This window comes from Prunus persica, chromosome G2 (genome assembly GCF_000346465.2).
Source record: "Prunus persica cultivar Lovell chromosome G2, Prunus_persica_NCBIv2, whole genome shotgun sequence".
Classification (NCBI taxonomy): Eukaryota; Viridiplantae; Streptophyta; class Magnoliopsida; order Rosales; family Rosaceae; genus Prunus; species Prunus persica.
The window spans coordinates 19872827-19888686 of NC_034010.1; the positions used below are offsets into that span (position 1 = coordinate 19872827).

Sequence of the window (15860 nt, forward strand, 5' to 3'; positions counted from 1 at the left end):
GCAAACAATAACATGTGTTTATTTATACGAGCAATAAAGGGAGAGAGGGGATTCAAACTTAAAACTTTAGGTGCAAAAATAACTGTTCTTAATCACTTGAGGTACAAGTCCTTTAGGGACAAACAATGACATTAAAGAAGTATAAAATAAGCTTCAAGGTTGGAAATGAAGAAACACTAGTGTGCAACGGGGATATCACTGTTTTTCTATTCCCGACTAATCACGTTATGCCACACGCGATAATTTTTTCACTTGGCATAGCGTGATTGGCCAGAGATAGCAAACCAGTGCTATCCCCGTTTCATATAAATTTTTCTGTTGGAAATGTCCCATCTCCCACCCCAATAGCATAATGAGCGACATCATTTATTAAGCATATGATTTGGCATATACTTGGTAATCATTCCATATTATACCTATATTCTCTAACAAAAACACAATAATCTTCAAACCCCAGGTTGATTGTTGTGCAAGAGGCAGGCAAAAACAACAAAGATGAGTTTAGTATGCGTTTTCCATGACGTGGAGGAACAACATGAGATTGGTAATTGATTCTATTGTCCCTGCAACTGAAAACTAGCCAGAACTGTTTCCATTGCTTAACACGTATATAATCACCGTTCATATTTTAATGTAAATGCCATTCAACTTTGGTGAGTGAATGATATGTGATAATTTTTCTCAACACAAGAAGAATCTTGACAGCTCTGAACTCTGATATTAAATCTTGATGATTATTAACTTAATATTTATTTCTGTAACTACTTTTAAGATGAACGTGACTTAAATTAAACTTAGAATTCAATCTTGAAAAACAGAGAAAATTTTTCATTATTGTTGTGGAATAAGTTTATCAATTTACTCAATAGATTGTATCAGTTTGATATCAAAGGATGTATTTGTAGTATACACATGTATGTTTTTCACGTACATAATCGAAAAAGCTAATATCTCTCTAGTGGTTAAGGATGTTGAGGAAGGAGACTCTTGTTTTGATCAATTGCCTGAATAGGCACTCAACTCTAGCTTCTCGAGCTGGTTCTGCTCATTTTCGACACTTTTGTATTGAGATTTGCTTGTCTTGTATCCAATAAGTGAGTTCAATGCAGCATCCACTTTTGCAAATTCATTGGCTTCTGTTTCTTCCTCACAAGCAACTTTTTTGGAGTGCAGCATCTTGGAGACCAATGACCAGCTGCTTGGCTGTGATTTTGGTCCAGATATGAAGGACAGCAGTGACTCAAACACTGCAAGAGTGACTGCTTCAACTTCTCTCAACTTGTTAACAATGGCAATAGACTCATTGTCCTGGTTTGGGGAAGAGAAGGTGGATCTGTTTTCGATTCCCTTGAGATTCTTCATAGCCTTTTGGATTGTCTTTTTCACCATCTTCCTGGAGGTTAAGTATTTCCTAACCTCACTGGTGAGTGCTCCAGATTCACCTCCTCGTGTTCTTCGTATGATCGATTGAAGATCCTGTACGCATTCCTTGGTTTGCAAGATAGCATCCTTGGCGCTGCTGCAACCATCCAAGAGCCTGAGAGAGCCATCTAATAGCTCATTAGTCCATTTCTCATTCTGCTCTTTGGCCAAGGCTTGTTGTGTGAGAGGCAACTGAAGCAACTTATCAACACAATCATGCAAGTCTTCGAGGCCACTTAGTTTGTGGCATATTGATGATGAAGATGTGGAGGCTGCCTCAGAAGACCTCAGTCTACACAAATGTTCGTCAACTTCTTGAATGATCGGGTGTGGCCTTGAAGGGAAGCTGTTAGAGCGAGTGTGGAAAGCCATTTCTTCTTTGTGTGTTGTGAGAAGATAGAACAGAAGACTTAGAAACTTTTAATTGATGTACAATTCAGAGGGCTTAATATATAGTGTTGATTGAAGAGGGGGACATGGAATCTCATCCACTTCAATCATCAGTGAGAGGTAACATGATTTCTGTTTACACCATAATGAACCGAGCAGACCCAGCATCAAAGCGACTAGCACCAAGGCAGCCACGCCTTCTCCCATGCCGAAGGAAGACACACTTCTGAGGTGCCAGACACCTGCCGAAGCTCTCAGCTGCCAAACCTAATCTCCAGGACACGTGTCATCACCACAACGGCTTGCACAAAGTCCCACATTGGAACTTTGTGCAAAGCTCCCACTTTCACTTCCCTATAAATAGGGAACAGTACCCAGGTAAAACCAAGAACTACTCTCCCACTTTTACTGTTACTCTGCCAGAATTACTACTCGTAACTGACTTAGGCATCGGAGAGCCTTCGGCCGGCACCACACCGGTGTCCGAAGCTTAACGATCGCTTCTCCTCTTTTTACCTTCTACAGGTCTCTCACCAACCCATTTCACCAAGGGCCTCAGCCCTCTTCTCTGCTGAAGACTCAGCACATCTAATCACTAAGTTGGACTCAATACTGGCCGGGCCATTTTGAGCATCAACAGTTTGGCGCCGTCTGTGGGAATTCGACACTTGAATCCCCTCTTTCTCTATCAGCCCAGCTGGCTCCTTCACCCCTCAGGCCCCGTCGCCTCTTCTTCACCCCACATTCTGCTATGCCGACCGAGTATAGCCGCGATACCCAGCATCATACCCCCCGCGATGGTACTTCTAGAAGGAAATCTTCGGAAGATGCCACTCTCCAGGCAGAAGTGGAGCGCCTCCGCGACAGTGTCACTAAAATGTCGGAAAAATACGAACACCTCCATTGCAGGAACATTGAGCTAGAACATGACTACCGTGTTTTAAAGCGGAACTGGGAAAGGACTCACGCCCAGGATGCCCAGCAAGACCTCACCCAGAACGTTGGGCCTACTCAGCCGAACCAGCCGGTACATTCCAGCCACAGTGCTTCGGCCCAGGCTAGGCTCCGCAAGGGTAAAGACCACCTTCATCCGGAGCTAACCCAGTCGCGACCCCTTTGCGTTCCCCCACCGAGGGACCGGCCCCATGAACCAGTCAGGATCTACCAAGATTGCAGGGATCGCCTCTCGGACCGCCAGCCAAGGCCGATCCCTATCCCTGTCAACCTCGAAAACCCACGGGTGACACACCTGGGCCCCTCGCCAGCCCCCGTCCGCATACCCGACGAGGAAGGTGTCGGGGACTCGGACACTTGGGATTTTTATAATTCAGAGACCCGGCCAAATTACCACACCGGGGCGCTGGAAAATTGGGAACGATCCCCAGTCCCTGTCTGCCCCGCCCCCAGGCCTTTGGCGCCTGAAACTCTTCCTCATGCCGACCCGGCCATGAGGCTTCTCTTTGAAAAGGTCCGGCGCCTGGAAAGCGAACAACAACGCAGCCATCAACCCCTCTGGGCAAAACCACGACCAGGGCCCTTTACCGAACGCATCCTCCACTACCACCAGGAGAAAGATATCCAGCCACTCCGCATCGCTTTCTACACTGGCACGGAGGACCCTCTCACCCACATCCACTTATTCCAGTCTGCCCTTGGGTGCAAAGGCCTCACTGATGAAGGCATGTGCCTCCTTTTCCCTTCCACCCTCAGCGGCGCGGCCCTGAATTGGTTCTACAGGCTCCACCCCCGCACCATCAACTCCTTCGATAGTCTCAAGCAGACGTTCCTGGACCATTTTATGATCCAGACTGATCGCCTATACTCCGCCGACGACTTGTATATGCTCAGGCAGGCTGAGGACGAACCCCTTCGGGAATATGCAGCTCGGTTCAGTCATGAATACTCTCGCTGCCCAGACACTGACGATCGCGCTGCCTTCGGCGCTTTTAAGAGCGGCCTCCGCGAGTCCAACTTCCGCTACCTGGTTCATAGCAACAGTTGGAACACATATGCAGAGTTGATGAAGCAGGCGGCGATCCACGCTAAGGCTGAATACTTCAATTCCAAGCGTGGCCCAGCCAACCTGGCGTGCAACACTTTCGCCGACCCTCCACCTGCTTCAGCACCCGCCCCAGCCCCACCTCAGCATTCTACTCCTGCCCCGAGTGCCCAGGACAACCAACAACATAAGCGGAAGGATAGCTACCAGCATCCCTTCGGTAATAACAAACGTGGCAGACATGGCAACCAGCACTCTGGCGGGGGCAACCCTCCTAGGCCTGGTGATCGGGCCCCTCTTCCCTTCGCACCCAGGCCCAGGTTTGAGGTTTTTACGACCCTCAACACCACCTATGAGAACGTCCTGGTGCGTGAAGCCCCCATCATCCCCAAGCCACCGCCCCGGAGACCATCCAACAAGCCTATGCCAAACACGGGTGTCTTCTGCCGCTTTCATCAATTCAGCGGCCTTGACACCGAATCCTGTGTTGCCTTGCGCAACATAATTGAAGGGCTCATCCGGGAGGGTAAGCTGGACAACTATGTGCGCAACATACCAGCCCCGCCTAACCCTCACCAACGACAAATCAACATGACCTCCACCATCAGCGGAGGTCCTACCCTGGCTGGCACCTCCAACAACTCCATCAAACATTATGTCCGCTCCACCTATGCGCACCAGGTCTTCAGCACCGAGCAGGGACGCTTGCCAAAGACCCACAGGACTGGCTGGGCCCCCATTACCTTCTGCGAGGAGGAGGAGCGTGGTGTTATCCTCCCCCATGACGATCCACTCATTATCTGGGCTGACATTTCTAACTTCGACGTTGGGCGTATCCTGGTGGACACTGGCAGCTCGGTCAGTGTGATGTTTGCCTAGTGCTTCAATGAACTCCAGGTCCCGCCTCACCTACTCGACCGAAGCATCACACCCCTTGTGAGCTTCTCGGGTGATGTGGTCCAGCCCATCGGCAGCATTCATCTCCCCATCTCAATTGGGGCCGCACCCCAGCGGACGACGATCACTACCCCCTTCCTTATCGTCGACTGTCCCACAGCCTACAACGTCATCCTCGGCCGCCCAGCCTTGGCCCAAATGAAGGCTTTTATTTCCACGCATATGATGCTGCTGAAGTTTCCCACTCCTAATGCCCCAGGCACGGTGCGCGGCGACCAACTCGGAGCCCGAAGCTGCTATGCTTCAGCCGTCAAATCCACCAATCGCCAACATAGGAGTGAAGCCCTAGCAGTAACCAAGGCTCCCGCCCCTCCTCAAGCTGGCACAGAACCACCTGAAGACCCAAGGGAGGAGTCCATCGCACCACAGGCCGAACCTATGGAGGACCTGGAGCTGGTTACCCTCCATGACGATATCCCGGATCGACAAGTCCGGATCGGCACCTCCATCTTGCCAGAGCTTCGCTCTGACTTGGTCGCCTTCCTCCGCCTCAACTCCGAAGTCTTCGCATGGTCCTACAATGACATGCCTGGCATATCACCAGACATCATATCCCATAGGCTTAGCGTCAATCCTGCCGTCAGACCAGTCCGACAGAAGCGTCGCGCTTATGATCCCGAGCGCTATGAGGCCATGAGGGCGGAGGTGGATCAATTGAGTAGCATCAGATTCATCAGGGAGGTTGACTATCCTACATGGCTGGCTAATGTCGTGATGGTCCGCAAGCCAAGAAAGGGCTGGCGCATGTGTGTCGACTACACCAACCTTAATCGGGCTTGCCCAAAGGACAGCTTCCCGCTACCCCGCATTGACCAGCTAGTCGACGCCACGGCCGGCCACGCCCTCCTTAGCTTCATGGATGCTTATTCAGGTTACAACCAGATCTTCATGCACCCTGAAGATCAAGCCCACACCTCTTTCATTACGGACCGCGGCCTCTACTGCTATAAGGTGATGCCCTTCGGCCTCAAAAACGCCGGGGCTACTTATCAGCGTCTGGTGAATCAACTCTTTGCCCCCCTGATTGGCAATACTATGGAGGTCTATGTCGATGACATGCTAGTCAAGAGTCGCACGGCTGACCAGCACATCCCCAACCTCTCTGCCATGTTCACCATCCTGAAGCAATACAAGATGAGGCTTAACCCCACCAAATGTGCATTCGGGGTGGCTTCCGGAAAATTCCTTGGCTTCATGATCAGCCAGAAGGGCATTGAGGCCAATCCAGAAAAGATCCAGGCCATCTTAGATATGACAATACCTAAGACGGTCAAGGATATCCAAAGCCTTACAGGGCGTGTCGCAGCCCTGACCAGATTTATCTCCAAAGCCACTGACCGCTGCGCCCCATTCTTCAAGGCCCTTAAAGGCACCAAAAGAAACATCACTTGGACTGCTGAATGCGACACGGCTTTCAGCGAGCTCAAGGAGTATATGGGCCGGGCCCCTTTATTGTCAACCCCTGAGCACGGAGACATCCTCGTGATTTATCTCTCCATCTCAGCTTCGGCTGTTAGCTCTGTGCTCATCCGATCAAAAGATAACGAGGAACACCCAGTGCATTATGTTAGTAAGGCATTGCAGGATGCCGAAGTTCGGTACCCGGACATCGAAAAATTGGCGTTCGCCCTGGTCGTCTCGGCAAGACGCCTCCGACCATATTTCCAAGCTCACACCATCCATGTCTTAACCAACCAACCACTCCGACAGGTGTTGCAGAACCCAGAAACCTCTGGGAGGCTGGTCAAATGGGCCATTGAACTGGGCGAGTTTGATATTCATTACAAACCCCGCCCGGCTATGAAGGGCCAGGCCGTTGCTGACTTCCTATCGGAATTCACGGATCCCCAAGCTTCCACAGCTACCCAGCTCATAACCAAACCCAATCCCCCTCCCGGCCAGGACCAAACCCCCACCGAAGGCAATCTCGACCTAACCCAGCCCCTGTGGACCTTATTCGTAGACGGCTCTTCTAATGCCCAGGGCTGTGGGGCCGGCCTCGTTCTCATCTCCCCAGACAAGGTTGCCCTCGAGTACGCCCTTCGCTTCAAATTCCAAGCCTCCAACAATGAGGCCGAATATGAAGCACTCTTAGCTGGTCTTCGATTAGCCAAAGAGATGGACGCCAGGCAAATTCAGATATTCAGCGATTCACAACTTGTGGTCCACCAGGTCAACCAGGACTTCACGGCTAAGGATGCCTCTATGACGGCCTACCTCCAGCACGCTCGACACTTGCTGGCAACCTTCCACGCCCACTCTATCAAGCAAGTGCCGCGCTCCGAGAATAGCCATGCCGATGCACTAGCCAGGTTGGCATCAGCCCTGGAGCAAGGATTGGGTCGCCACATCCACATCGAGTTTTTGGCCCAACCCAGCACACAAGCCCCACTCATCTGCACTATTGATCACAGCCCTACATGGATGGACCCCATCCTCCAGTTCTTACAGAACCAAACACTACCGGCTAATCCGGCAGAAGCACGACGCGTTCGCCATCGCTCTACCCGTTACCTGATCATTAACGGCTCCTTATACAAGCGGGGTTTCAGCCTTCCTTACCTCCGCTGCCTGACTCCAGAGGAGGGTCACTATGTCCTCCGAGAAATCCATGAAGGCATCTGCGGCAACCACTCGGGCGCACGCTCGTTAGCTCATAAGGCAATCCGCCAAGGATACTTCTGGCCTTCACTCCACACTGACGCCCAGGCCTTCACCCAAAAATGCGACAAATGTCAGAGATTCGCCAACATTCCACAACTCCCGGCAGAACCACTGACGGCCATGGTCAGTCCTTGGCCATTTGCCCAATGGGGACTGGATCTCATTGGACCGATGCCAGAGGGCAAGGGCCAAGTCAAGTATGCAGTTGTGGCCGTAGACTACTTCACCAAGTGGGCCGAGGCCGAGGCCTTGGCCACCATCACTGCGGCTCGCATCGAATCCTTTGTGTGGCAAAACATTGTATGTCGCTTCGGCATCCCCAACTCCATCGTCACCGACAATGGCCGGCAATTTGACAACGCCAAATTCAAGCAATTTTGTTCCAACCTCAAGATTCGTCTGTGTTTCGCCTTCCCAGCCCATCCTCAGTCCAATGGCCAGGTCGAAGCCGTGAACAAAATTATCAAGAAGACCCTCAAGACAAAACTTGACAAGGCCAAGGGCTGCTGGCCAGAACTACTCCCGGAGGTACTCTGGTCCTATCGTACCACCTTCCGCACATCCACGGGTGAGACGCCATTCTCCCTATCATTTGGAACCGAGGCCGTGGCTCCGGTAGAGATTGGCCAGCCCACATACCGAACCTCCACTTACGATGCCACAGCCAATGACGAGCAGTTGGCCCTCAACCTCGACTTCATTGACGAACTCCGGGACCAATCGAGCATGCGCAATGCCGCGTACAAGCAACGCATCGCCAAATACTATGACTCCCGAGTCAAGCCCCGTGCTTTCAAAATGGGGGACTGGGTTATGCGCAAGGTTTCCTTGGCTACCAAAAATCCCAACGAAGGTACCCTCGGCCCTACATGGGAAGGTCCTTATGAGATTATCAAAATCTGCCGCCCCGGCACTTATCAGCTTCGCGATTCCACAGGCAAGACGCTGCCTCACCCGTGGAATGCTGACCACCTCAAGTATTATTACAAGTAAACATACCTAGACCCTAGGACAATACTTTGGTCTTGATTGTTTACTGTAAGTTAGACATATGGTATCTAGACCCTAGACCACTTGTACCTTCTGCCTTTCGGCATCTATTTCAATGAAATGCCTGACTCAGGCTCATTCTCATGAACTCACATTGTTATCATTTTTAACACAATTGATATCAAGCTAAGTTCATATCATAAATAAAAACAGCCTTGCTCCAGGCAAGGACAAATGTTCATACATAACCAAAATAAACAAAACAAACAAGTGTTCCAACACAATCACTAGAGTACAAAATAGCTATAACACATCACGAAGGCAACGCCTTCAGGACTCGGTCGAAGGGACGTCCTCAGTGGCTGGCTCAGCCTCTGGTGTCGGGGCGCTAGCATCAGCAGGAGGGGTCTGTGCAGGAGGCTCGCCACTGGTGTCAAAGTTAATCTCCACCGAGGGGTTGAACCTAACCAACCTATCTTCCCAGCGAAGCTGCTCATCAACCAGTCGGTCCATGATATAGCTCTTCAGCTCATTCGAGGATCGGAAGGACTCAATCGCCTCGACTCGGGCAGCAGCCACCTCCTCAGCCTTCGACCTCTTCAGCTCCTCCACTTCCCTGGCCAGGGCCGCCTTTTGAACCAGCAAGGCGTTCTTCTCTCGGATGGCCTCCTGCGCCTCCGCCATTTTGCTCTTGGCTAGCTCATCCCGCCTCTTCAGCCTCTGGATCTCCTTGTCAGCCTTGGCCATGCTGACGTACATCTCGCCAAAGGCCTGCAAAACCAAAACCATGTTAGTCAATCCACACAAAAATAATCCAACACAAATACATTCAAAAAAGGGCCCAAACACTTACATAGGCAGAGGTGAGGATCGTCTTTTGGGCCCGGTCGATGAAGGAAGAAGCTGGAGTCCTCGCCAGAGCCTCAGGGTCGCTCTTCACGCCTTCCAGGAAGACGTTCACTAAGGGCACCTCCTGCCGGTGCATAGCCAGGTTGACCTCCTTCTTCTGCTGGCGTAGCCTGCCGAAGTCTACCTTCTCTACCCCTTCAGCGAACACATCCTCCATGCCGAAGGGTAGCTTCGGCGGTGCCTGCAGATCAAAGGGCGGAAGCCTCGGCCCTGACCCCATCACATGCTGATGAGCCTCCTCCAAAGCCTTCCTCTTCCCCAGCACGTCCGCGACCCGACCCTCATCATCATCCCTGGGTCGTTTTCCAGCACTCTTCTCAGCTTTCTTGGCCCGAGACTCCCTCAGCCGCTTCTGCATCTCGGCCTCATCAATGTCTACGGCCACCTTCGTGCTCCCCCTTATGATGCCAGCCACTGTATAAACAAACAACACAACTACATTAGTCACAACCACAAAAGGCTTAGCACACAACAAAAAGATAACCCAGGTACTTACTTCCTTGCAGCAGTCCGGACTCAAACAAATTCTTCTGCGTGACTAGGTTCCCGCACTCACGCTCAGTCTCTGATAGCTGCGCCCTCACCCACTCAACTTCGTCTTCTTGCTCCTTGGAGATAGGGCCCCACTTCACTGAACCTGCATCAAGAGTTAGAAACTACTTAGCCACTTACACTGGCACAAAGGAAGTACAGAACCAAAAATAGGAGCCAAAACAACACAATCAGGCATTGGACAATCTTAAGGGATGGGGCAAGGACTTATAGACTGGAAGTGGGTAGGAATGTGCTGGACAACGCTCTTCCCTAGAGGACATTCCCAGTCCCCATAAGCCAAGCACCACCTGTTCCTCCAGGACTTTTGCGTTGTGGGCTTGTGTCCAATAAAATAGCCCCTCTCCTTCGCCTTTCGGCAATTAGCCTGTACCCAGCCAAAATTCCCCTGTTGCTTCGAAATGGAGTACAGGTACATGAACTGCTCAAACGTTGGCTCCCCTAACCCAGCCAACCACCAGACGATATACACCCCATGAAGAAGAATCCAAAAGTTGGGATTATACTGCCCCGGTGCATACCCCAACTTGGCCAACATCATCTGAACCCACGGATGAAACGACAGTCTGAAGCCGTGCCGATACATATCTGTAAAAATCATCACGGAGCCATCCGAGGGATATCTAACTACATCGGCCTCAGTGGGTAACCTCAAGCCCACATAGGCTGGCACACAAAAATCTGTTCGTAGCTGGGCCAATTTCGCTTCTGTAAGTGTATTCCGCTTCGGCAACGGGACACCAACCCGAATGTCTAATCCCTCTGATACTGAAGCCACGGCTATACCCACAGACCCTGATGGTGATGCCTGGTTGCTCGAACCCACTTCTTGCGTTTGAGGCAAGGCTAGAACCCGATTTGCTATAGCCTCTAACTCTATATAATTTCTCTGCATCTCCCTATATGCAGCCGACCCAGAGTCTCCCGATGGCTCAGCCCTCTCACCCCCAGGCCCTATCATCCTACTTTCTATGGTTCCTTCCACCATACCCTCTGTCTCTGAACTTTCCTCTTCAGAACATATATATTGACTCGGCTCTTGACTCTCAGTATCATCCCCGCCGAAGGCAGGGGGGTCAAGACTTTCCCTATCAGAACTTTCAGACATCTACAAATATGGAAAAACAAGAAAAAGGAACTAAATGCACATGCAGAGAGGATCGAACCACAACAACAAAATTTTGCCAAATCTTCATGCCAGGCAAGAATTCTACATGTTCATACATATGTTCAACATGTTCATCATGTTCATGCTCATGTTCAATGTGTTCTTCCTAACCTTCAACATGTTCATGCAAAACAACACATTTCAATTCAAAAGTTCAAGCGAAATAAGGTCTAACCTTGTTCGTACCACCACGTACAAGTCGCCGAAAATCACCTCAGCCACAAGCACCACCACAAAACCTTCGCCGGAAATCTCTTCTCCTCTCCTTCAAATTCTCACAATTTTTCTCAACTCAAGCCAAGTGTGATGCCTTCACCACCCAAGTTCCTATTAAATAGCCAACTAAGGGTACCACGCCTCGTTTCACGAGCAAACCCTAGCACCCTTTCATATTCCCTCCTAAATCCCTTGTACCTACACAATTTGAAATTCAATTTTCCAACTACACAATAAACCAAAAACAAAAAATTTTGAGGGAAATAGGGGCCTTGCCGAACGGCAAGGCCCGTGCAAAAACAAAATGGAGGCCCTCAAAATTCCAAAGTGTCCTAGCCTATTTCATAAGCCCAATCCTACCACAAGGCTAGGCCAAATTTGATCAAGGCACCCAAGCCAATTCCACCACATATAATAAATGGACTTGCCGAACGGCAAGACCCGGGAAGGAACAAAATGAGTACTCACCTGCCTTATGAACGGCCTAGCTCGAGAGGCTAAGCGACACCACCAAAACCCAGCTCCTTTTTCGTCCCGAACCACTCTCCACACCCAACTATTTCTCGGCCCACCTAGTGTTCACCACAACTGCCGAACGACAAAAGAAGCTAGACACTTGGATGAGTTGGCCGCAAGCTTCCTCCAATCACCCTTGCCGAACGGCAAGGGCCTTCTGAATCAAATCGGGTGCTGTTTTCGTACCTTGCTCCAGCTGCCGAAGCAAACACTAGAAGCCGAAGACTTGCCCTGCCGAAGCAAAGTTCCACCGCCCAGCTCCTCCAGCTGTCTTGCCGAGGGTCCTCAACCCCGTGCTGCCCTGCCGAAGCCCAGCCACCTGCAGAGCCCCCTCGAACAGCACCTCCACTGCACCTGCCGATCGGCAAAGCAACTCCTCCAGCTACCCAGCCGTCACCCGCTGCCGAAGCAACCTTGCCGAAGAACCAAAACAGCCACCGTGGCCAAGACCAGCCCCCTTCGCCCGAAGCCTGCCCAGCCCCCTTCGCCCGAGGCCGTGCTCACCAAAACAGCCACCGTGGCCAAGACCTGCTGAACGGCAAAGGCCAGCCACTCGGATGGCGCTCCAGCTACTGAGCCTGCCGAACCAGCTGCCTTGCCGAAGGCTCTAATCCCGTGCTGCTGTCTTGCCGAAACAGCTGCACAGCCTTGCTGCCGCCTTACCGAAACAACTCCCAATCAACTGGCCGAACGGCAAGGTCTAGCCACACCCGTGTGCTCGCAGCAAAATCTCTCAACCAACTTGCCGAAACGGCAAGACCTAGCAAACTCCAAGATCTTTCTACTCCAAGACTTGGCCTCACCCTTGCTCGCAGCAACCTGCCGAAGGACCTTGCTCAAATTTTTAGTGACCTCCAACTTGCCGAACGGCAAAGTTATAGCAACTCCAAAATTTTCTTCTTCTCCCAATACTAAACCCTAGCTCCTATCCTTTTATCTTTTGGCCAAGGCCCATCTCGGGTCCAACCTTCTCAAAACCCTAGCCTTTCTCACATGCCGAAGCCCACTTTGAACCCAACCCCAGCCCCTTGCCGAAGACCCAATCCAAAAAGGCCTAGCTCCCGAGCAACTAAAAAAATAGCTAGACCCTTGCCGAACGGCAAGGGCTATGGAGACATTTTGGAGAGTCGAAAATTTTCAAAACGACTCGGCTCTCTTGAAGGCCTAGCTCCCAAGCCATCCAAAACAAAAAGAATTTTTGGCTACACCCTTGCCGAACGGCAAGGGCCATGGAGAAGCTATGGAGGGTCTAAAAATTCCAAATGGCCCGGCCATTCCCAAAAAAAAAAAAAAAAAAAAAAATCCCAAATGGCCCGGCCATTCCCAAAAGGAGCTAGACCCTTGCCGAACGGCAGGAGCCATGAAAGAATTGGAGTCTCCAAAATTTTCAAAGTACCCGGCTCCCTCGAAGGTCTGGCTCCCCTAGGGACCCAGCTCCCATCCTATCTGCAACATGCCCAAGTACCCAGGTACCCAGCTACCATGTGTTGACGCAACTCCTAGCTTGCCAACTTGGGGGACTAGGGAGTGCCCTGCGGCTCCCAATGAAGCTGGAATGCTCGGTTACAATTACAAAAACTCACAAGTTCCCAACCCAGAAGTTACTTCTCGACCGCGAACTTGGGGGACTACTGTTTACACCATAATGAACCGAGCAGACCCAGCATCAAAGCGACTAGCACCAAGGCAGCCACGCCTTCTCCCATGCCGAAGGAAGACACACTTCCGAGGTGCCAGACACCTGCCGAAGCTCTCAGCTGCCAAACCTAATCTCCAGGACACGTGTCATCACCACAACGGCTTGCACAAAGTCCCACATTGGAACTTTGTGCAAAGCTCCCACTTTCACTTCCCTATAAATAGGGAACAGTACCCAGGTAAAACCAAGAACTACTCTCCCACTTTTACTGTTACTCTGCCAGAATTACTACTCGTAACTGACTTAGGCATCGGAGAGCCTTCGGCCGGCACCACACCGGTGTCCGAAGCTTAACGATCGCTTCTCCTCTTTTTACCTTCTACAGGTCTCTCACCAACCCATTTCACCAAGGGCCTCAGCCCTCTTCTCTGCTGAAGACTCAGCACATCTAATCACTAAGTTGGACTCAATATTGGCCGGGCCATTTTGAGCATCAACAATTTCGATTTGGATCTATATGTTCCCTAGGCAATGTTTATGCGGGAATCATTCCAACTCATGAATTGATTAATTTAGCACGTTAAAATGCCACAACCATTTAATCAATCATAATTAATATACAATACCACGAGTGGCGTGACGTCCCTATTTACACATATACGTAGAGACGCAAAAACCATTTAACTCAATTATGCTGATCAACGCATATGATTAGTTTAATTCATCTTGTTTTGCAGGTCCTTCATTCACATGATTGTTTCCCAAGGAGGAGGCATGATCTGCAAATATGCAATATTCTGCATTAAAACGTCACCATCCATTGTGTTTCTATAATGTTGAAAAAGGGTGAGTTGCTGGTTAATTAGCAAACAGAAAGAAAAGCAGCATAATTTTCATTATAATCCGAAAAAGGGTGAGTTGCTGGTTAATTAGCAAACAGAAAGAAAAGCAGCATAATTTTCATTATAATCAGAAGGGTGTGAGATCTGAGTCTGCCACGCTTATGTTTACTTTAATCTGTGTTTACTGTTTGCTGGGAGAAAATTGTTTATGTTAATATTTGAACTGATGTTACTATTTTTCACCAACCAGTGTTACCAATAACAAGGTCTTGAGGATCCTCTAGCATCCACAAGAATCGTTGTAAACAAAATCAAGCAACACTATAAACTTTCTTTTAGTCTCCTTTGAATGTGAAGCGTTTATTAAGAGGCAAAGCGAGTGCAAATTGTCCCACATCGCTTGGTTCATATCACACACTATGCTTTATAAACCCTGCACTAGGTGCTTGACCCGCCGAGCTTTGTGCTTTGAGGTGCTGGAACATTGGCTCAGTATTAGCGGGTCGGGTTCAGGTTGGCTATCTACTGGTCCGCCCATTCCAAGCCAGGAATTGAACCCTGTGGCTCGAGCGAAGGCTCTGGGTCACTTGGTTTCTAGAGCGGAGGGAACCGCGCAAGGCTGGCTTAACAGAGCAACGACTACCTCCCGCTCTTGGCAGTGGAAGGATAACGGGTCGGTGGTCGCTTGGATCCATCATGGGTCGCTAGACTGTCCCAATTGAACCAAAACCTTTTTTCTGCTCTTCGCTGAAGCGTGTGAGATTCAAGTCCTTCGTTTTTTTTTTTTGCTCTGGTTTTCGATACTCCTCTGAGTTTACCTCAGGTTTGACTTAAAAATTAATTCATCTTCTCTTGTGTATTGTGAGAAGATAGAATTGAAGACCTTGAAAGAAGTGGTTAATGAACATTCACTACTACAAAAAGTGAAAAAGACGACCAGAAAACAACGACGGTCTAAGTGAAAACCGTCGTGGTTTATAAAAAGACGACGGTTCTAAAAACACCGTCGTGTAATACAACCTTAGACAACTAAAAAATGGAGTTTCAAATGGCTGTTCAAAAACAACGACGTACATAATTAAACAACCGACGTCTATTTGAAACAGATTTCCTCAGTGTAAAATCAATGCCAACAAAGAACGGCAGAAGTTATGAATCGACCGACGTAGAAAGTAAAGACGACGATTTCAATAAAAACTGCCGTTTTTACTCATAAAATAACACGACGAGGTTTTCGTATAAGACGCCGTATAATTACAAACAAATCCACGGCTTTAAAATACAAAATATCGCCGTATTAAATTAATTTACAACGACGGAAAATATAAATATATCGACGTCATTCTCGTATAGTTCTACTACGTTATCTTTAAATCGTACAATAAAATTTATCGTCGTATTTATTCATTTTATACGTCGTACCTTTAATTTTAACGGTCGTCTTAATAAGAATTTTTGTTAACAATTTTTTTCTTTGATTTTCTTATCCTACGTCGGTAGATCTACTTAATGACAAGAATTGAAATAACCACGACGGTTTATATAGAACACCGCCGACATAATCAGTTTTGTCTGAGATCCCAAGGGTTACGAAAT

General features: G+C 49.4%; 3 protein-coding genes across 3 annotated transcripts; 1 reads left to right on the forward strand and 2 right to left on the reverse strand.

Annotated features, from left to right (window-relative positions):
• LOC18786516 lies at positions 997-1794 on the reverse strand. The gene has a single exon (XM_007219067.1). The coding sequence runs from the start codon at positions 1792-1794 to the stop codon at positions 997-999; it is 798 nt and encodes a 265-aa protein (XP_007219129.1).
• LOC109947421 lies at positions 4931-8425 on the forward strand. The gene has a single exon (XM_020557380.1). The coding sequence runs from the start codon at positions 4931-4933 to the stop codon at positions 8423-8425; it is 3495 nt and encodes a 1164-aa protein (XP_020412969.1).
• On the reverse strand, positions 8753-11234 carry LOC109947422. The gene is made up of 4 exons (XM_020557381.1): positions 11227-11234; positions 9828-9968; positions 9276-9745; positions 8753-9193 (listed from the first exon to the last, which is right to left on the reverse strand). Coding segments are annotated over exons 2-4 (912 nt in total). The 5' UTR covers positions 9829-9968; positions 11227-11234.

Coding starts and splice junctions, on each gene's coding strand:
- LOC109947421 (XM_020557380.1), top strand. CDS start 4,931: ATGATGCTGCTGAAGTTTCCCACTCCTAATGCCCCAGGCACGGTGCGC.
- LOC18786516 (XM_007219067.1), bottom strand. CDS start 1,794: ATGGCTTTCCACACTCGCTCTAACAGCTTCCCTTCAAGGCCACACCCG.
- LOC109947422 (XM_020557381.1), bottom strand. Junction 9,194..9,275: donor CGATCCTCACCTCTGCCTAT/GTAAGTGTTTGG, acceptor TTGGTTTTGCAG/GCCTTTGGCGAGATGTACGT.